At 35.8% G+C, this 21815-nt stretch overlaps 1 protein-coding gene across 4 annotated transcripts in view; it reads left to right on the plus strand.

The window, feature by feature from the left end:
* Window positions 1-21815, plus strand: part of LOC124359937 (ubiquitin carboxyl-terminal hydrolase 47-like) — a 133660-nt gene that overhangs the window by 64339 nt on the left and 47506 nt on the right. For all 4 annotated transcript variants that reach the window (XM_046813129.1, XM_046813110.1, XM_046813120.1 and 1 more), the window contains 3 exons: window positions 571-786; window positions 20149-20313; window positions 21236-21412. In XM_046813129.1, the coding sequence (XP_046669085.1) occupies window positions 571-786; window positions 20149-20313; window positions 21236-21412 (558 nt within the window). The remainder of the gene's footprint in view (window positions 1-570; window positions 787-20148; window positions 20314-21235; window positions 21413-21815) is intronic.

Raw genomic sequence — 21815 nt, forward strand, 5'->3', positions numbered from 1 at the left:
ACAGCAGATGTTTTTCCTATTTGAAACTAAAACTAAACTGCTGTATATTAGTGAAAAAGGAAAAAGAATATAGAACACAACAGCACTGATTTCATGGATTTGTAAAGCCCACTTTATCAGGATGTTTTAAGAAAATGCATAAAGTGCAGACGTCTAAATGACCGGACATTAAAAAAAATGCATTCATTGCCAATGTCCGGTTTACTGGACAAGTAGAAAAGAACATATTAAAAATATATAATTGGACTTTTTATTTTTATTATTTTTTCTTGCATTTTAAGAAGTTTTTGAATATATACAGTGTTAACATACACTTGTTTGCCCAATAAAAAACAAAAATTTTAAAAATTTGCCAATAAATGACAGTTATGACTTTTTTTAACATCTGTGTGCAAATTGCTTAAAATGGCATGGCATATTTTGATAACACCTGTAAAATTACCCTTTTAACTGTAAGGGTTAATGTAATGGAAAGTTTACTCTGTCATTAGACTCTTATATGAGTATCATCATTTAATAATAATGATAATGATGTCATTATTTTTATATTATTATGACTCTTGTCATCAGGAGGATGATGAAGGGATTGATGTGAGTGGAAGCGGACCAAACCAACAGGAGAATGAGAAAAACAGAAGACATGGCTTGTGCAAAGGCCCTTACCTGTACGAGCTATTCTCTATCATGATTCACTCAGGCAGTGCGTCTGGTGGTCACTACTATGCTTACATCAAAGATTTCTCTAATGGTGAATGGTTTTGCTTCAATGACACTTCAGTATCCAGGGTGAGTTATGATAGAATCATACATTAAATCCTTATATTAAGAAACCTGTTTTACAAGGGCCAGTGTTTTTTCACTCCCATGGCAATCAAATGAGAAGTACAGGGTCTGTATAATAAGTAACCGGACTGACTTCAGGAAATTTTTTATTGGCAAAATATGTACAATCAGGGTCCCCACCCGACCGTGAAAACCGTGAAACCGGGAATAAGCCGTGAATTTCGTTCACCGTGAAAAAACCTTAAATAAGCCGTGAATTTTGTTTACATACCGTGAAAATCTCTACAACTTTTGAATAAATAAAATCAACACGGGTCGTCGTCAAACGATCATAATATATGGGAAAGTTGACCTTCGCTATTGCAAAGTAAAAAGTAGCACGCAATGTAGGGGATAGACCACGAAGTTTGACAGGTGCTGCTATCTGAGCGATTTTACTGATAATATGGTTTATAAACAAATGAGGAAAAGGAAGGGCCGGTGGGAGATGACGCTTCCGGCTCAAATCACGTGAGGCCTGTCTTTGTCTGTCGCCAGGTTCCGGGCCTTGGCTACGCTACGCGGCTGTAAACAAGGCATTCTCTGATTGAACGCGAGATTAATAACACAATTTAATTACTTGATAGATTGTCGTTTAATGTAAACACTTTTCGTATTGGAGTTTTATTGTATCAGATATAGTCTATTATTGTTTTCATAAAATAAAAAAAGTATACAAATCCTTAATCTAATGTAAGGAATTTAAATTACATTTTAACTTAATTTCATTCTATTAAATCCCTTATTTTATTTAAATATTAATGAGAAAAATGCTATTCAGTACGATATCTATATCGTTGTGTGTAATGACTGTTAACACAATGTAATAATTATAAAAAAATTTAATTTATGGTGGACAATACATTGAATTAATTTAGGGTCTTGCGTAAATAAATAGTATAATAATGTGACGGAGCAGAACCTACACGACACATATCAATTAACGCAGCGAGACCATAACTTTATAGGCCTATATAACTGTTTTAATTACCAGTAAGGTCGTTTGAGAAAACAATTTTATTTTTCATCTCTTTAGATATTAAACGGTAGTGATATGCGTTTTCCTTATCAATAATATTTTTTATGATTCCTAAGCTGCATGGATATTACGAGTGTACACGGTTTAAATCTTTTATGGTGAATGTGTGTTTAAATTGTATAATGTATTAGTAAAATATTACAAATGAAACGTCATGTTATAAAAACGTTAGAAAAAAAACCATTGCATTTTTTCTAACCAGGAAACAACAAACGTCAAGTAACTTTGTAGTGTTAAGCTTTATTACTACAAAACTACAAATCGAGGAAGTCGTCCAAGTATAATTTTGTCGGGTTCCATACGACTACGTTAACGCTATTAATCATTTCATGCAGATGAAAAATATATCGTACAAGGTTCATTTATTGTAATGTGGTGCAGCGATGTTATGGTAAAAATAACCTTTGTTGTCTACTGTCAATGAGAGTGGAAGGGGAGGGGTATATCGTGTACTCCACTCCCCCATCCTCGGACAACAGCTGGTTTCATGTCTCAGCATGAAAGATTTGTTTCCCCAGCTCGGCACTCCAATCTTATTCTTATTTTGAGAATTGACATAAAGATTTAAAGCTTTTCATTCAACTCATTCTGACACTTTCTCACGGAAATTCTTCTGTTGAAAGAGGCTTCTCTGTCAACAAACAGTGTATAGTTGAAAACTTGAAGGAGGAGAGTTTAGTCGCGTTGAGAAAAGTTTGTGACGGCGTATCAGCAGCAGGAGGATTGGAGGCAATGGAAATCACTAATGAATTAGTTCATGCTGCCAAAAATTCCCACGCCCACTACTCGGAGCACTTGGCAAAACAACGAGAAGAAATGAAAGACAAAATTAATTCTGAGAAAGAGAGGAAGCAAGCTGCAATAGAAAAAAAAAGAATTGGAAGCACAAAAATTCCAGGTTTTGTCCGACGCCAGGAAAAGGGCAGCTGAGTTAGACGATAAGATACAGGAACTTAGCAAAAAGTGCAAATCGTAATTCACCTTTATTCTAGACATTTTTATCAATTTCTTTATTTATGTGTACAAATATAATTTTTTTTGTATAAACTGGTACCAAATAACTTTTCTTATAACAAGTTGTATATAATTTTTATACATTTAACGTTTATATGTTATTTTAATTTCGATAAAATTGCCTTTTCTTATGTACTAATTAAAATGTGAACCTGTGATTATGTGAAAATTTTCCTGTGGAAGAAATTGATCGAAATAATAATAATAATGTGATAAACAAGAAAATAATTTAATAATCAAGCAAGTGTACTTCATGGACTCAAACGAGTTAGCCTTAGCCAACGTACGAATCCTGTCACCCTGCATCTTGTCTAACCTGTGTCAACAAAGTTCTCTTCAGATTTCAACAAACTTGTAAGTTAAAGAAAATTATGAGCTATGTGCATGCTAATTATATTGAAATTTGTCTTTGTCATTGCTTTGATGACTGTTATGATGATGTTTTGTAAAAATAATATGCCTTGTTATATTCATTATGTAGCAAATCGCACATAAAATCGGGCGCTCGCCGCTCATTGCTTGCGTCGTAACCGAAGCCTATTGTTATTTCGTTCTTTTAGACGTTTCCGTCAATTCCTGCACGACCAATGACATCGTTAGTCAAATGGGAAGAAGTTTTATATTGTATTGTACCGCTCTGCCACGTCTGTAGTGTTAACGTCTCAACTTCGCCCCTCTCCAACACGATTTTGTTTGTACCGGTAACGTTGTTTATGAAAACTTTCCGACCTTGAATTTTAATTTTTTTAACCGTGAAAACCGTGAATTAGCCGTGAATTTGAGTATTTAGATTGAGTGGGAACCCTGTCAATTTTTCTTAAGAAATCTTCAAAGTAGTCCCCATTGGAGTCGATAACACGCTGATACCGTATTTTCCAATCCCTGAACGCTCCCTGGAAGTCGGCAACCTCGATGTTGTCTACCCGGGCAGTTAGTCGAAGGAGCACCTCTCTGTAGTACTGGCCGTTTACAGTTTGACCGGGTGGCACAAACTCTTTGTGAACAATGCCTTTCACGTCAAAGAAAGCAATGAGCATCGACTTCACCTTCGATTTGCTCATGCGCACGTTTTTTCGGTCGTGGTGACGCCGGTGTGTGCCACTCCGAAGTCTGCCGCTTCGTCTCAGGATCGTATTCAAAAACCCACGTCTCATCTCCTGTAATAACGTGGTTGAAAAAATCTGATTCAGTTTGCAGTCGATCAAGGATTTCCGAAGCGACAGCAACACGACGCTTCTTTTGCTCATCAGTCAGGTGTTTGGGTACCAGCTTCGCGCAGATCTTCCTCATGCCCAGATCGTTCTTAATAATGTTTTGAACAATCATCTTATCAATTCCGACCTCATCTGCGATAGCCCGAATGCTCAGACAACGATCACTGTTCAACACATCACGCACTTTTTGCACATTTGTGTCCGTGTGACTCGTTGATGGAGGACCGACGCACTGTTTGTCATGGACGTCATCGCGGCCCTCCCAGAAATTTTTGTGCCACTGAAACACCTGAGTTCTGGACAGAGCATCCTCACCGTAAACCTCTTGAATCATCTGAAGAGTTTCTGTGGCCGTTTTCTTGAGTTTGACACAAAATTTAATGCTAAAACGTTGCTCGATCGTACTCTCCATTTTCACTCCGACGGGGTAACTGAACATGCACTCCGCTCTCGCTCGATACTCCAAGCGCTTGGAGAGTTCTCCAAGCGCTTGGAGGCAACTGCTGCAGCCCGATTCCCTTTCACTAGACCCCCCACCACCACTACAGCACCAGATACCGGTTAGCAGACGCTTTGACGGAGCGGGGCAGGCTCAGTCCGGTTACTTATTATACAGACACTGTATGTCTTCCTTAAGATACATATAACTCAGCATTAGTTGGATTGACATTTCTCACTGTTTTAAGAACACATAGACATACAATATTTGCCTAAAAAATAAAATCAAGCTACACAGGTAACATGTAAAAAATTGTGTTTTGCATAGTTCTTAAATTAAAGTTTGAAAATTTTAAAAATTATTATTTACATAAATTTTGAACTTATCTTTATAAATCTGCAAGGGCAATCTCCTATACTGCTCATAAATCACATTTAGAAGCCTAGAAGTATGAACTATTCTGGGGTGTTATTTAGCTTATCCAACACATTAATTTTTTCCCACTGATCCTTCATTAAAACAGATAGTGTCATACGCTACTAACATTCACGTTTCAGGACCTACAAAAACTGTTTTGGGCAACTTTTGCCATATTGCAGAGTTGAAATTATTTTTGGATTTGCATCTTATCTAGGAGATAACGCTTTAGTAAGTTCCTTATTTGAAAGGTTCTTGGATAAAAATAAATAAATAACAAATAAAAATTATAGGCCTACATTTAAATATGTGAATTCATACTATAACAAATACATTCCAATCCACAGTGTTGATGACGACTGCTGGCAAAAGCAAAACCTCTAAAATGACTGCAGTATAACTTGAAACTATTTTTTCGATATAAAACATACACACAACGTTTTACACGTTCATAAAGAGGAAGAAACAAAATATTTTTTTAGTAAAAACAAAATGTACATTTTTAATTATTAAAAGCTGCCAACTCCATTAGTGACACTGCTGCTATAAGTGTTTGTATAATTGTTTAATGTGTGTTGATCCTTTAAGATTTAAACTTGAGCTACTACAATTCACATTTTCAGGAACCTGATTTCTCATAAGATATTCTCAATAAAGGTTGAAGGGTCCCAGAGACTGATTAGGTCAGTTTTATTGAAAGTTGGCTTGAGCTATTGCCTGGGAGATGGCCTTAGCAGCCTCAATTGGATTATTAACATGGCCTTACCATATAGCTTGTATGGAGGGAGGATATAAACATATTCGAGCACTCAATTTTGAATAAGTCCAAATTCGATAACAATTCAGCTTCAGAGCCTGATAACAATTCGCTGTCATTCACTAATTGATAATGGATATTACAATAATTATTTTATAGTTATTATAGTATAATTGATGTATACGTGAGACAAAAATTAAAAGTTTAAGCAACGAAATGCAAATCACAGTGTATTGAAATGGCAGGAACAAATCCAGAATGTAATCAGAGCTTGTGGGTCGAGTTACATAACAAAGCTTGTCTCTTGAGCTGAAAATGTTAATATTTTTATTAAATATCAAATTGAAGTTTTAACATGACAATTACACTGAAATAAAACTGACATAAGTGTACAGGGACAATAAAATAGTTTTTAAATTATATAAAACGTTAGGTGGAGAGAAATTTTCAATTTGATTATGAACTTTAAAAATAGCTTACCATATGAAATGTTTGCCATTTGCTTGGTTGCTGTAAGGAATTGATATATATTTACCAAAAGTTTATAATTTATTGTAAGTTTATAAAGATTTTTAAAATCAAATCAATGAGCTATATTGAAATAATAATTTTTTCTGTTTACATTTGTATATTTCATAATAACATATATTGTCACTAAATATATATGTGTGTATATATATATATATATATATATATATATATATATATATATATATAACAACAATTATTAGACTTCTTGATATATATATATCCTTTAATATTTCGGCTATGTCGTTTTCAAAAAGGTATAATAAAAAATAATAACAACACAGCAAACAAAATTTACAAAAGTAAATCCATATATATATATATAATTTCAATAAACATTGAATCGCAAAAAGTACTTCCTCTGCCGGGACTCGAACCCGGATCTCTCACTTGCCGGGTGAATGTGCTACCATTACACCACAGAGCGCTTACTTTTTACGATTCAATTATATTGTATTTGGCTGTATATTATATATGTATGTATGTATATATATATATGCGTTTTATAAAATAAAGTCATGTGATGATAATATTGTATTGATTCACAATTTATTTTACCTGATTGTACTGTATTGGTCCATGTATATATTATTAAATAAAAATAAAATGTAATCCTTTATGGGTGTAGGAGGAAATTAAAAATTTGAAACTTGTTTAATTATAGACTAAATGCAAATCTAAAAATTAATATGTTAAGGTTTTCTCCATTAACCCTTTGAGTGCCGTGGCGTTTTGCTATTGCATATATGGTATGCATAAAATGCCGAGCCAAAATGCCTGATTAATATCTGGTTAAAAATTCATCAAAAAATTAGTTATTGGTATAATGTGCTGGGTTTTTATTTGTTTTGTAGATAAATATATTTTCTTTATAAATATAATACATTTATTAGTTATTTAACGTTTTTATACCAATAAAAAAACATTAAAAAAAACTTTATGAGTAAAAAAATTTTGTTATTTATTTTGACACAACGTAGGGCTATTGAAATATTTTATTTTTTCATTTTCAGTTATGCTATCTTATACTCCATTAAATTCTTTACAAAAAGACACATAAAAACTTGTTTTATACCTATAAATAAAGTTTTTGTAAAATAAATATGTAAACATTAACCGCTATAAAACTAGAAAGTTTCTCGTTTACAGACAGTGTTTCAAGACTTGGATAGTATTTCCGTTGTTTATCAAGACATGTTTATAAATTGTTTACTGTTTTATAAATAACAACATATACAAAAAATTGTATTCATCTCATTTTTATTTTAATTTTGAATGCTGTTACAAATATATTTACCAACTGCCTAACAATTACTGTACTGTTTTATTATAATTATAATTCAGTAAAAAATAAATAAAAATAAACAACAGGGCTAGATTCAGGACGAAACATATGTTTTGGTCCAGGCAGTTCGTTGTATCCAATTGGAATAAGGGGAAAATCTTCGTCAGGTCAAACTTCAATCAAATCGGAAGGGGGATTGAGCAACCGGATGTCAACAGGCGCCGGCTCATTGTCATTGTTTGTCATGTCTGGGCCATCAATGTCAGGGGAATGTTTTATGGTCATTATAAATAGGACTTCTTTGTTGTAGGCCTACACCTAATTTCAACCTTTTCTGATTACCTTGTAATTCAGGATGTGTTCTCTTATTAGGCTTTTTAGGTGTGGATGTAAACATTAGGCCTACATTGGTATTAGACGAATCATTATCAGATGATGGATAGTAATCTATGTCAGCATCAGTATCGTCTAATTCTGAGGGAGAATCTTTTAAAATGTCAAGATCACTTGTATCTTGTATCACTTTGTCACTTGTACCTTTTGTATCTTGGTCACCCTCGCCTAACCCTAACCTAACACTCTGTGTATTGTCTACACTGCTAATGCTTGAATCTAATGTCTGCAATACTAGGTCTTCATTGTCAGCAATGTTTTTATTACTCATTGGTTTTATAAATATTGGTTTATAAATATCACTGAACAATCACAAAAAACATAAAAACTATACAAATGTATTTAGTAGAGTACTAGCTGCTTACGATCACCATAACCATGGTCAAGTCATTGTTCTACTTACACAGACTAGAACAACATACACAAACAAAATAATATGAAGATACTAACACTACAAACCCATTTACACTTAAAAACTTTTAATATTTACAATCATATGTGAAATAAACATTAGCGCAAACAAATCATGTGATGGCTCGTCCGTGTAGCTGTTGATTCTAAACTCGACTGACACGCTCTATTTACAACCGCCATAAAAATCAGAATCTACCCAGACTTAAACAAAACCTTCACCAAAAGTTATGTTGAAGCCCTTGGAACGTGTATGTATAGTCATTGAGCCAATTTACATAAGTAATATATAAAATATAAAGCGTTACTGCAGAAGTCGCTAATAGCAATTCTGGCATTTCTTGCATATAATGTAGGATTGCAAATAGCGATGATCCGGCACTCAAAGGATTAAACATTGCATATTAATTTTAAATGTGTTGTCTTTTGTTAAAGAAAAGAAGAATTATAATCATGAAAAACATTTTGGTGATGAATAGTGCGACCTCGTGGCGTCGCGACCGGAAGGTGGGACCTTATAGAGGAATAATCCGTGGATCCGCCACTAGATTCCGTCTATTCCAAAACCTAACCAGCTTTGATGACTAAATAAATACTAATAATTTGGGTATAGTTCCGAAAGGTTCCCTAACAAAATACTACTAAAATCTAGACCACCCACGCTAACTTCTCCCGGTCCACCCTGCTCGAAAGCTGCACAACGACTCTTGTGTCCACAACCTCCGGTCACAGCCTGAAAACCTAGCAGGAACCATCCTACCAGAACCTGTCCGGAAGAATTCCGGATGGTAGGAGGCTCCTATTGTTTGAGCTAAGGGCTAGAGGTCGGCGCAGCTGGCAATAGCGTTTGCGGCAACAGACGGATAACGCGCGCCAAATTCAAAACTGTAGCGGCACTCGCCGCATCCTCCCCTCCTTCTCCGAGGAGTTCGAAGGCTTAGCCATTAAGAGTGGTAGAAAGGGTGAGAGGAAAGTTATTTGGAAGTGAACCAGTTAAAGTTACATTGAGCCAAAAATCTTAAACTAGAACGCAGAGTTTACTAAAATATTCAAATAACACTACCATGCAGACTCGCTGAACAGCTCCAGTCCTCAACCACAGACAACTTCAACCCATAAGTGGAAAGCAACTAAGATCTATCTATCACCAATATGTCACATACCTGCTAAATACTTCTAACTCTTCCAAGGTTAAGGTTGGGCTTCTTTAAAAAGTTTAATTAAAATATAGAAGATAGTCTAGGTAAAAGGAATCAGTATTCTGGAAACCGTGTTGGACTGAGAATCACGACCTTCATTCAGCCCCATCATCAGACTCAGATTTCCCTCCAAAAATAGGCCAAGTAGGAAAGGAGAAGTTAAGGAAATTTTATTCTTGTGTAACTCATAGAATATTTCTTCCATCGTAGCTGGCCATAATCCTAGTCCTGTTCCCCTTACTTCCCTCCCCCCCTCCCGCAGCGGGAGACAAGCCTGCTGCCAACAAGCTAATCTACCGGACGCAGAATGAGAGGGAGTGAAAGGTCCCCATGACCTCTCTGGAAGAACATATACAATTAATAGTTTGTTCATATTCTTTCAATATTTGAAAAACAGGAAAGGTGGTGAAAAGATGAAATGGCCATTGGAAAAATAAATCCAAATCTAAACGATGAGGTCTCCTAGTGACTACAGTCATAAGAGGCAAGGAAAGAGGAGAATTGGTCTGCTAACAAGTTCTTTAAACTTATCTACCCTATTAGTTTTTCAAGATTGTTTGGTGACATATGGCGAGTAGTATACCCTAAATGGAGTGTTCAGATCGAGAAGGAATGGGCCAACAAACAATAACTCAAGAGAAAAAAAAAACTCCTGTTGGCTCAGAGTTAGTAGGCCAGGAAATGATTGGTAATAACCATTAATATGTGGATAGGATAACCACTCTGTATAACTAACACATACAAATAAATATACATATAACTGACCATTATAAGGTCGTAACACGCATGCTCGAAAATACAAAGTAATATCTATCACGAAAAACCATACACGAACACTAAATTACACAGAGATAAACATTTATAGCAATAAATAACGATTGACTAACTGGCGTGAGTGCTTCACTATAGCTTTAGCCTAGTTGTATATAGGAGAATACTTTGTTGAACAGTCGACTATAAGGGAAATGCTAAATAATGTCGGTTCTAAAGCATTTATCGATACAAATTATTCTCTATCCCTAAATGCCTTAAGTTATAACTTAACAAAAAAAAAAAAAAATTAATTAATAGGATAGAGATAGTTAAAGATGTGTTAATGAAGTGTGTTTGGGGTTGCGCATAGGAGGCAATGAGACTGTCGCTGCTCCCAATATTGATTACAGAAAAAATATATAAATAAATGCTAAATCATGGAAGCTGTAAATACTTCAAACAAAAAAAATTTAAATGGCAGATCTCATAACCACCCATCCCCGTGTAAGTGTATAGTAGACAGTTTGGACCAAACATCAGAATTGCCAAACCCAACACCAGGTAGCAAGAGGAGAGCACACGCAGGTGAACTCCTTAGCCAAATCCACCTCAGTGCCAGGCAGAGCCACCAATGCAGGGTCCCAAAGAAGAGAAGAAAAAGAAAAGGAATGTTATTTGTAAGGTGTAAAATGAAAGAAGAATGAAAATAAACTCAAATTAAACCTAATATCACAATGGCTTTTTCGGAATAGAGGAAATATCTAGTGGCAGATCATTGTCGTGGAGTTGGGAGAATGCACTTTTTAATATGGGATACATGTGCTGACCTAACAAATTTCTTGGTTTTTGGGTCACGCAAGGCAACTGTTACACGGGAGGTAAAGGTCTCAATTTCCAAAGGTTTAGACCACATAGGCTGCAACTTGGCTGAGATGTGTTTGGGTGCATTACTCAGGTTAAATAGTCGATACATTACTGTATCACCCACTCTAAAGGGAACTTGTGCTCGACCTTTATTATACTGTTTGGATACTTTATCCTTAGCACGGATCAGATTGTCTAGAGCTTTACTCCATCTCTGTTCCATGTTTCTTGGTTCAGAATTAGGTTCTAGAAGTTGGTCAAGATTCCATTTATTTTCCAAAGGAGTGCGGATAGTGTATCCCAAAAATATTTCAGAGGGTGAAGTGCCAGTGCTCTCGTGTTTAGAAGAATTAAAGGCGGTTTGAAAATAATGTAGGTTTTCATCCCACTGAGTATTGTCTTTGTGGTGGAAAATTCGCAAGGCAACTCCGATGTTTTTGTTCACACGTTCAGCGTGCGAACTTTTCGGGTAATAAGGAGAAGTCCTAATGTGTTTAATCCCGAGCTCATCGCACATGTTTTTGAACTGATGAGATTTGAAACAACTGCCAGAATCAGAGACAATAGACTGGGGAAACCCAAAGTAGGAAAATAGGCCTCGTTTAAGGGCATTTACTGTAGTTAGAGCTGTTGAATTCTTAGTAGGGATCATGACTGAATATTTGCTAAATGCGTCTACAATGGTTAGTAGCCACTGGTGACCACGTTTAGTTCTAGGGAGAGGACCAACATAGTCGATCATGATCTTTTCAAAAGGTCTTTGTGCTAAATCAGACGATAGATAACCATATTTTGTGTTTGGGGCTTGCTTACAGCGCTGGCACTGCAAGCATGATTTAACCATGTTAGTTATTGTTGTAGTAAGATCAGAACTGTAAAATATTCTTTTTAACCGATTTAGTGTTTTGGAGATTCCCAAATGTGCTCCAACTGGGGACGTGTGATACATGGCAAATAGCATGTGGTGTAGTTTTTTGGGAACAACAACACGTGGTCTGCTCTGGGAAGGGGTTTTATAAACTAAGACATTATCAATTATTTCATAGTTTGGAGGGTGTTGTCCAGACTTAATTGACTTAATTATATTTTTTAATTCTGGGTCTAGGGCTTGATGTTCTCTTATATCTTGGAAGGCTTCTGGAAGAGAGAAAAGAACTAAACATTTTGGGGTAGGATTTTTGGGTTTGTTTGTTGAAGGTGTTGAACTTGTGTCATGTTGTTGGGGAGTTGTGGTGTCTTCCTCGTACAAACGAGAGAGGCAATCTGCAACAACGTTCTCTTTGCCCTTAATGTGACTGACTTGAAATTTAAATGTGTTTATTAAGGCAATCCATCGTGCTATTTTTCCAATTTGCCTGGGGTGGTTCAGCAACCAGGAAAGAGCACTATTATCCACAAAAAGAGAAAATTCTCTATGCTCTAAGTAAGTTCTGAACTTTTCCAAAGCAAACACAACAGCGAGAGCCTCCAGTTCAAAGGTTGAGTAGTTCTTTTCATGGAGGTTCAGGGCACGACTGGCGTAAGCAACAGGTGCTAGGCTGCCATCAAAAGTTTCCTGGGACAAGACCGCACCCACAGCCGTGCCAGAGGCATCGGTCTGCAACGTGAAGGGTTTTTCAAAGTCGGGTAGCCTCAAAACAGGTGAAGATACTAAAATTGCTTTAAGGGTTTTGAATGCCTCCTCCTGAGAAGGTCCCCATATGTATGGAACGCCCTTTCTTTTTAAAGAATTTAAAGGTTCCGAAATCTGAGAAAAGCCTTTAATGAATCTCGAGTAATATGAGCACATTCCCAGAAACCTAGAAAGTTGTTTTAAATTCTTAGGTGTTGGGTAGGAGTCGATAGGTTTACTTCTGTCAGGATTTAGACTGATTTTACCATTATGAAATATGTGACCCAGGAATTCTATTCTAGGAGATGCCACAACCATTTTTTCAGGACTAAAGTCAGACCAGCATCTCTAAGCCTGTCTAAAACTATTTTAAGATGCTGTACATGCTCGTTGAAACTGTTACTGAAGACAACTAGGTCATCAAAATAAACAAAAAGGAATTTGAATTTTATATCTCCAAAGACTTTGTCAAGTAGATTTGCCAAAACCATGCCACCGGAAGCTAAGCCGAAGGGCAGATAGTTATACTCGTAACAACCTGTGCTTGTGACAAAAGCCGTATATTTTTTGGAATACTCATCAAGAGGAATTTGATTATAAGCGCTTACAAGGTCCAGGTGGGAAAAATGAGAAGCCTTCCCTAAATACTGGAATGCTGACTCCACCGTTGGCATGGGAGTGTTCTCCAGCTCAACCATCTTATTTATGAGACGGTAGTCTACCACCATGCGACTTTTACCATTCTTTTTCGGGACTAAAAACGCCGGACTTGAATATGGAGAGTCACTAGGACGAATAATACCCTTACTCAACAGGTCTTTAATATGGCTGTTTAGCTCTTTCAGTTTGGGAGGAGCATAATGAAAAGGTTTTGAGCGGACAAACTTATTAGTTGTTATACGGATGGTATAAGATATTAAGTTGGTTTTGCCAAGGCATGGTGTTATGGTATCCGGGTACTGCTGCAATAGGTTTTTTAAAATGTGTTTTTGTTTTGTGTTCAAGTTTTCTCCTAATGTTGGTGCTGTATGAGTTGATTCTATGTTGGGTTGAGCTGACTGATCCTGGAATTGATTAATAATTAAGGTTGTGTCAAAGGAAAAAGTTATTTTACGCTGAGCCGCATTGATCACCATTTTACTGTGATCTACAAAGTCCAAACCCAAAACAACTGCCACCGGTAGGCTATCTGATACAAAGAAAGGAAAAGTCCAGGAAAGGTGTAAAATTTTAAAATGCAATTTAATCTGTTTTTGGAAATTCATGTAAGTACCATTCGCTGTCATGGCTTGAGTTCTGGTGTTAAGTGAGTTGACGTAAAACCCTTTACCTTTCTGTAGGTCCTTAAAGACTGACCCAGATATTATTGAGTATGTGGAGCCTGTATCAATTAGTGCTTCAAGTTTGATTTCCTTTATGGATAGCCAGATAGTAAGGGGATCTACTTTGGGTAAAGAAGGTGCCAAAGAGCGGACAGGGCGATTCACCTTCGGTTTAGGGGAGACAATTTCCCTGTCTAAAAATGCCTCCCTGGGAAGTTTAAATGTTTCGGCCTGGAATTGGACTGACCAGAATAATTAGCTTGCCTATTCTGTTGACCGTTTTGGTAGTTACGCTGACTTGTGTTGTTTTTTTGTGTACTATATTGGCCTGAATGGTTATTTCCTGATTCCAAGTGTGAATGACCGCCATTACGACTATTTTGAGGTTTATATTGATTAAAGTTACGTGACCGGTGATTTTGGTAGTGGTGTTGACCGTTAGTATGGTTAGAGTGGCCACTGCTTCGGTTGTAAAACAATCTGTTGTTTTGTTGAAAACTTTGATTATATGGTATGGAACTATGAAGGGATGTAGGTGGGGATACGTTGGTTGTTTGTGGAGTGTCGTAATATGTAAGACGTAAGTCATCTACTGTGGGGGCCAATTTTAAAAGATCATTAATGCAGTGTGGTGTTATAAGTCCTGATAAGCAGGCTCTAGTGGAGGGATTGAGACCTGCCATAATAGTAGTAAAGACAACTGCATTATCTACTGTAGGGTTTAAAAATGTAAACATGGCACTAATGTTGTGTACATAGTCAGCTAAGGACTCTGAGTTAGTTTGCTGGCGGTACAAAAACTGATTCTGAGCTTCCCTCAGTGTTCTATCAGTTAAGAGTGAAGTACGTATAGTCTGGACCAGTGAGAGCCAACTAAGATTAGATGTGATAGCATTTAACCATATGCCACGAAGTCTACCCTCAGTCCGCGGAATAGTATTTGTAATAAATAGTTTGTCACTTACAAGGTTCAAGTTGAATATTTCTGTAGCTTTAATTACAAATTGTACGAGGTCTGGGAGGGACGAACCTGAAGTCATAGGCAGGGCTCTAATCATTTCGCGAACAACAGAAGGAAATGTCGCATCACTATCTCTATTATGGCTTGAGAATAACTCGGCAATCTGTGAAGACACTACTTCTGTAGTGCGTTCAACTGTTGTTTGTGTAAGTTGTTGCATAGCCACTATCAAATTTTGTATATTCGGATCTACACACCTCAAAACAATTAAAGGATCACTTTTATTGCGTCTTGTAAAACAAGTATTAATAACAGAAGAATGTTTGAACTTTGCACACTGATAAAGGAACCTCTCGGTAGCAAAGATAAATAATTCTTGTTTATTTCTGACTAATTCAGTAAAAGATAAGAGCGATTATTTCGATATCATGTCCAAACAAGAATGAGATAAGGAAAGGTTCAGGCTCAGTTTTGTCAGAAGTTGATCTCGTTCAGTCTGGATTAGACTTCTATAGTTAGGCCTGTGTGTTTTTATTGTTATGGCGGGTGTTAGACGGTTTTTGTCTGAGAGTGATGTCAGTAGAGCTGTTACTTTGATAGAAGTGGGAGTTTCCCAACGAGAAGTGGGTAGGCGCTTAGGTGTGAGTCAATCAGTAATTTCAAGATTATGGAACCGACATCAGGAGCTAGGAACTCTTCAAAGACGCCCAGGACAAGGCCGCTCGAGATCTACCACGCACATAGAAGATCGATTTTTACGAGTTAATGCACTTCGTAATCGATTTTTAACTGCTAGAGAACTTCAAAACGACCTAAGCCAGGCGACTGGAAATCGTGTGTGTCGGATCAGACTGTTAGAAATCGACTACGGGAAGCTGGATTGAGATCTAGGAGACCTGCCCGAGTGCCGAGATTGACTGTGCGTCATAAGAGAGCCAGATTGCAGTTTGCAAGAGACCATAGGCGTTGGCAGCTGAGACAGTGGCGTAAGGTAATGTTCTCAGACGAGTCAAAATTTACAATTTTTGGTAATGACGGCCGCGTTCGAGTGTGGAGAAGAGGAAATGAACGGTTTATTAACTGTTGCCTAGCTCCCAGAGTTCCGTTTGGCGGGGGCTCAGTATTAGTGTGGGGTGGCATAACAATGGACGGTCGTACAGACCTTGTCATAATCCGAAACGGTACTTTGACAGCCCAGCGTTATGTGGACGAGGTGTTAGACGTTCATATTCGTCCGAGAGCAGAGCAAGCAGGTCAAAATTTTTTATTTATGCAAGACGGAGCTCGACCACATGCAGCAAGATTGGTCCGTGAGTACCTGGGCGAACACAACATACCACTGCTGGAGTGGCCAGCCTGCAGTCCGGACCTAAACCCGATTGAGCACGTCTGGGACCAACTAGGACGAAGTATCCGGGGCCGCCCAAACCAACCCAGGACTTTGGATGAGCTGGAAATGGCATTACGAGAAGAATGGGAGCGGTTACCTCAAGATAGCCTCAGACGACTCATCAGAACCATGCCACAGCGTGTTCTTGCGGTTATATCAGCTAGAGGTGGCAATACAAGGTATTGAAAGTGAGATTCAAAAGACCAGACCATTTCTTATTACATTTGTACTTTATTAAGAGAGTTGTTTTCGTTTTAATTTTGCGGTTTTAAACTTTGTTTACTGTTCTAGCCTAAAATAAAATATCATATAAAAAAAAACATATACGATGTATTTTACTTTCAACACCGACTTTGAAATAAAAAAAAAATTATTAGAAAATTTCGAACCGTTAACCGAGTGCATTCTGTTAAAAAAGTGATCCTTTAATTGTTTTGAGGAGTGTATTATTGTTTGTGAAGGTGTGTATGTTATGTTGGACTGGCCCTCAGATTGTTGTGTGACTGTTGGTGTAACATCAGTCGAGGCTGCTGTTGTTTCTAATTTGGACTCATTAATATTTTCGTCTGAGTCAATTTCACCTAATTTATATTTTTCTTTAATATAAGCACGAAGCTGAACTCTCATTCCCTCAAGTGTACCTGCTGGTGTGATGCCCAATAGAGAGCATTGATCCCGGGCCTGAGTTGCTTTTAACTCTTTAATCCACGCTACAGTTTTGGGGATATTGTCTGGTTTATACATATTTAAAGAGAGCGAAAATAAGAACACAACAAGCTATACAAGGGAAACTGGTACCAATAAGTTTACTTTTGTAATTATTAGACTAGAGGAGTCTGAAAACAATAACAGTAAAAAAACAATTATTTCAAACAACTTGGGCTGACCTAGCTTTGAGAAAAATACAGCAAACCAACACCTACTGGGAGGGAAAAAATCAGGTAGTTACTTTAATAAATTATAAATTAGTTTTATATTGATGTTAAAAAAGTTTAAGTAGTTTAATTTTTTATAAAATTTTCTCTGTAAATTAGCTTGTCTATCTCTTTTAAATAAATAAAAATTTATTATATTCAAATTGCATTGTTAGACTTATAATTATTGTAACAACTGTTTAAGTACCTGAAACAAATGCTCGTATCCAACATCAAACATATTTCCAAGAGAAGCGATATTTAGAACACAAAGGTTAAGATTCTACCGAAGGTAAAATATTGGCTATAACAAAAATAACAAAGTCACCAACTACCTTACCTGTATTCGTAACTCAAGGTTAGTTACAAATGATCGTCGCAAGCTGTAATTTACACAAAACAAAAGCACCAGTTATTATTATGTGTTTAACACTAACTAATATAACCAACATCTAAACGTATATAAGGCTAAGTCGTAAAATAATGTAAAGAAATCATTCGGTTTACAATTTAATTAAGTGAAAACGAAAACAAATTACCGTTTACTTACAAAGATAACTTACGTAGTACCTTAAAACATTGACCGGAAATTATAAGATATTCGTACTTAACTGTAGTAGTAAAATCTATAATGTAGATTAAAATAATTAGACTTCGTTATCTACGGAGTGATACAAAAACCGGATCTGAGGAACTCTGCTTACGCAATTACGTGCTTGCACGGCAAACTGACTAAACTTGTGTCGAAAAATATTACTGCAGTTCCAAAAATAAGAAGATCTAATTCGGATAAAAATATGAAGTAAAATAATTATAACAATTGCGAGCTTAGAACTATAAGTATAATTACAAGGAAAAATGTCAAATTTAAATTTTAAAACTGTCTTAAAACGAAACGAGAAATTCTTGTTTGAAACAGACAGACAGACGGAAATTACGAACTCCGTGATAATAAATTTTAAACGACTTAAGCCTTATGAAAAACTTGAAAAAGGAATTGTGGCTGTAATAAATAATAAATGGACAGTTATGTAAATTAAAGTCAACAAAGAAAAATACTGCATAACACCTATAATTAGTGAAAAAAATGGTGTTACAGTCTAATACAAAGTGTACTGACTTCAGGTTACTAGTATAAAAGAAAACTTGGTTAAACAAGTCGTAATTCTGCTTAGTTAAAGCTTAAATGAGACTTTACTGTTATTAGTTATTAAAAAAATACTATTTAAGAAATATTTAAGAATATATTTATATTTAAGAAATACTTTATAAAACGGGCAAAAAAGTACGGTATTAAATTATTAAGGTTGAACTATGAAATTCTATTAAAGTTAAACTGAGAACAATAAAATAAAAGTTTAAATTAATTCAAGTAATAACGGTTTACACTTTAAGCTTATTTTAAATGACTAGAACTAATTTAGTTATCTGATTCTGTAGGTGAAGGTCGCTGCTTCCCTCGTGGCGTCGGTCGCTGCCCTGGGGTGTTTTACGCCATTGTTTGAGAAATTACCACTGCTATTCGAAAAACTCAAAAAAAATGGACGGAAAGCGTGAAATTAAAAATTAATGCTGGTTAGGAATGGTGTTGGGAATCCGAGGCGGACGGCTCGCGCTACCAATATCTGCGACCTCGTGGCGTCGCGACCGGAAGGTGGGACCTTATAGAGGAATAATCCGTGGATCCGCCACTAGATTTCGTCTATTCCAAAACCTAACCAGCTTTGATGACAAGATAAATACTAATAATTTGGGTATAGTTCCGAAAGGTTCCCTAACAAAATACTACTAAAATCTAGACCACCCACGCTAACTTCTCCCGGTCCACCCTGCTCGAAAGCTGCACAACAACTCTTGTGTCCACAACCTCCGGTCACAGCCTGAAAACCTAGCAGGAACCATCCTACCAGAACCTGTCCGGAAGAATTCCGGATGGTAGGAGGCTCCTATTGTTTGAGCTAAGGGCTAGAGGTCGGCGCAGCTGGCAATAGCGTTTGCGGCAACAGACGGATAACGCGCGCCAAATTCAAAACTGTAGCGGCACTCGCCGCAATAGTCAGAATTCTACTGATCAATACTGTTGGTAAAATTTTCCCTCAAGCAAGTGAGTTATCTCATAAGGACAGGGAGAATAAAGCTCAAAAGGTGGTTGGTCTATTCATAAAGAAGAAAAATATAATAAGAAATAGTGCTTAGTAGAAATAATAAATATATAGTGGCAGTTTTTTTAGCATACAATGAAATACCCAATATCTAGTCAAATTGCAAATTTAAAAAAATTCTGTCTAATTGTTCACCTGTTTTTATGTATGGTGTCCCGAGCCATCATTATAATTTCTAAATTTAGCTAGAGTCTAAAATCCTGTTTTAGCACTGTAACATTATTTCATCTGTAAGTGTGTTGCAACGTATTTCACATACATACTTGTTCTCCTTAGCTTGTTCTCATACATCTGAACATTCATTTCAACGTTCAAGCAGAACTTAAGTGACCATTACTGCCTTCATGTGTCATCATTTCAAAACATTTGCCAACATAGCTTTTACGCTATTCATACCTGGTACTAATATTTTTTTCTTCAGTCCAGAACCAAGAAACCAATTTCCATTGGTATTTGGTTCTAGTTCTTGTCCCAAGAATTGGTGGAACCAAAAACCAAGTTTAAGAACCAAAACATCATTATATTAAATAATGAACTACCTTTAGATAATACTTCTGTAGAATAAAATGTTTTTAGTGAAAATTAAATTAAATTTAAATCAAACTTATTTTTAAGTTTAGAAGCATTTTGTAACTGTGTGATGTGCTTACAGATAACAAATGATGATATCATGAAGACTTATGGTGGGGGTGCACTGAGAGGATATTATTCAGGCGCCTATAGCTCTAGCACCAACGCCTACATGCTTATGTACCGCCAGATCAACGATGACAACTGTGATGCTATCAAAGTCCAGGACTTCCCCCCTCATATTAAAGTAATTTTTAGCAGCAAAATAGTAAACTGGCATTTTATAAAAAAAAAAAACAAATTTTAAAATTTTTATTGAATATTTTCTATTTGTTCATACAAAAATTACACACTGACATATTATCAATAACATCTGCTTGAATAAGTTTTTTAACATTTTAAACTGTGGAGCTCAATTTCTGTACAAGTATGGTAATTTCCTCCATCTAAAAATAAAAAGCAATTTCAAAATAAATAATTTGTAATGTATTTTATAAAAGTAAATGTGATTCAAATCTTTCACTGCAAACTTCATGATGTTGGTCTATGGATCAAAAAGAGCAAAACTTAAATAGTCTATCTCTCTTTATTTGTCATCTGTGTGCCTGTATGTTTTTTTGTATTTAAACAAATTTTAATTTAAAAACTAATGAACCACATTTAACCACATTGTACAAAACTCTTTATTTTTACAGGATCTATCCTAAGACATCGAAATGGCAGCCATTTAAAACATTTAAACTACTGACCAACATAACTTTTTGTCAAAAATTCATCAACAAATTAAATGACACTTAATGTCGTCAGACTGTGTATGTCCAATCCAAACTTTCTTCCCCATGAGTTACCTAACAAATTAACAATGGAACAGTATAAATAAGTTAACACGTTCAATATAATCTGTTAGCTATTATTTCTTCTATTGTTACAATTTTTATTGCAAATTATACAAAAAAATGTATTGATAAATCATATCTAGTTAAATTTGGTTCATTTATTTTAAAAGTATGTTTTTTCAAATATAAATACACAAAACTAGATAGGTTATTGTCTGCATTTAGTTTTGATTCCTGTACGTCCATGTATAAATACCCCCAAAGTTTTTAAGGAGAGTGTTGAAACACTCTGTATATATCTACATGTTATATTAATATGGTTATATTTTTCAGGAATTATATAGTGAATTGAAAGAAAAACAGGAGACTGATCGTAGAATTAAGGACAGACATTTAGAAATGATCAAACTGAAAGTGTATTGTGAACATCCCTCGAAAGGAATGACAGATGTAAAGATTTATGTGCACAATGACTCAACATTTGGAGAAGTCACATCTCGAGCATATGAAGTAAGTGGTAGGTTAAAAAGATGGTAACATTGCTTGTGTTTTATCTATATATATATATATATATATATATATATATATATATATATATATATATATATATATATATTTAAATGAATGTTTGTCTATATGTGCTTCATAGAATTGTGAACTATGTGACTGATCATTATACAAATTTGTATGTATATGTATTTTTCTACGGATAAGGTTTATATACTACACCCATTGATGTAACTCGCTACCAAGCGATGCTGCAAAAGATAAAAGTTTTCAAAGCGCTTGCACATCATAAACTGCAATTACGAGATAGTTACATATATTAAAAAGCCAAACACTATTTGAAGGCGCTAAGTTATGATTTATATTTGTCTTCTCCTCTATATATATTCTTGGTCAGGAAAAAAAG

The sequence above is a fragment of the Homalodisca vitripennis genome, chromosome 1, assembly GCF_021130785.1.
Source record: "Homalodisca vitripennis isolate AUS2020 chromosome 1, UT_GWSS_2.1, whole genome shotgun sequence".
Classification (NCBI taxonomy): domain Eukaryota; kingdom Metazoa; phylum Arthropoda; class Insecta; order Hemiptera; family Cicadellidae; genus Homalodisca; species Homalodisca vitripennis.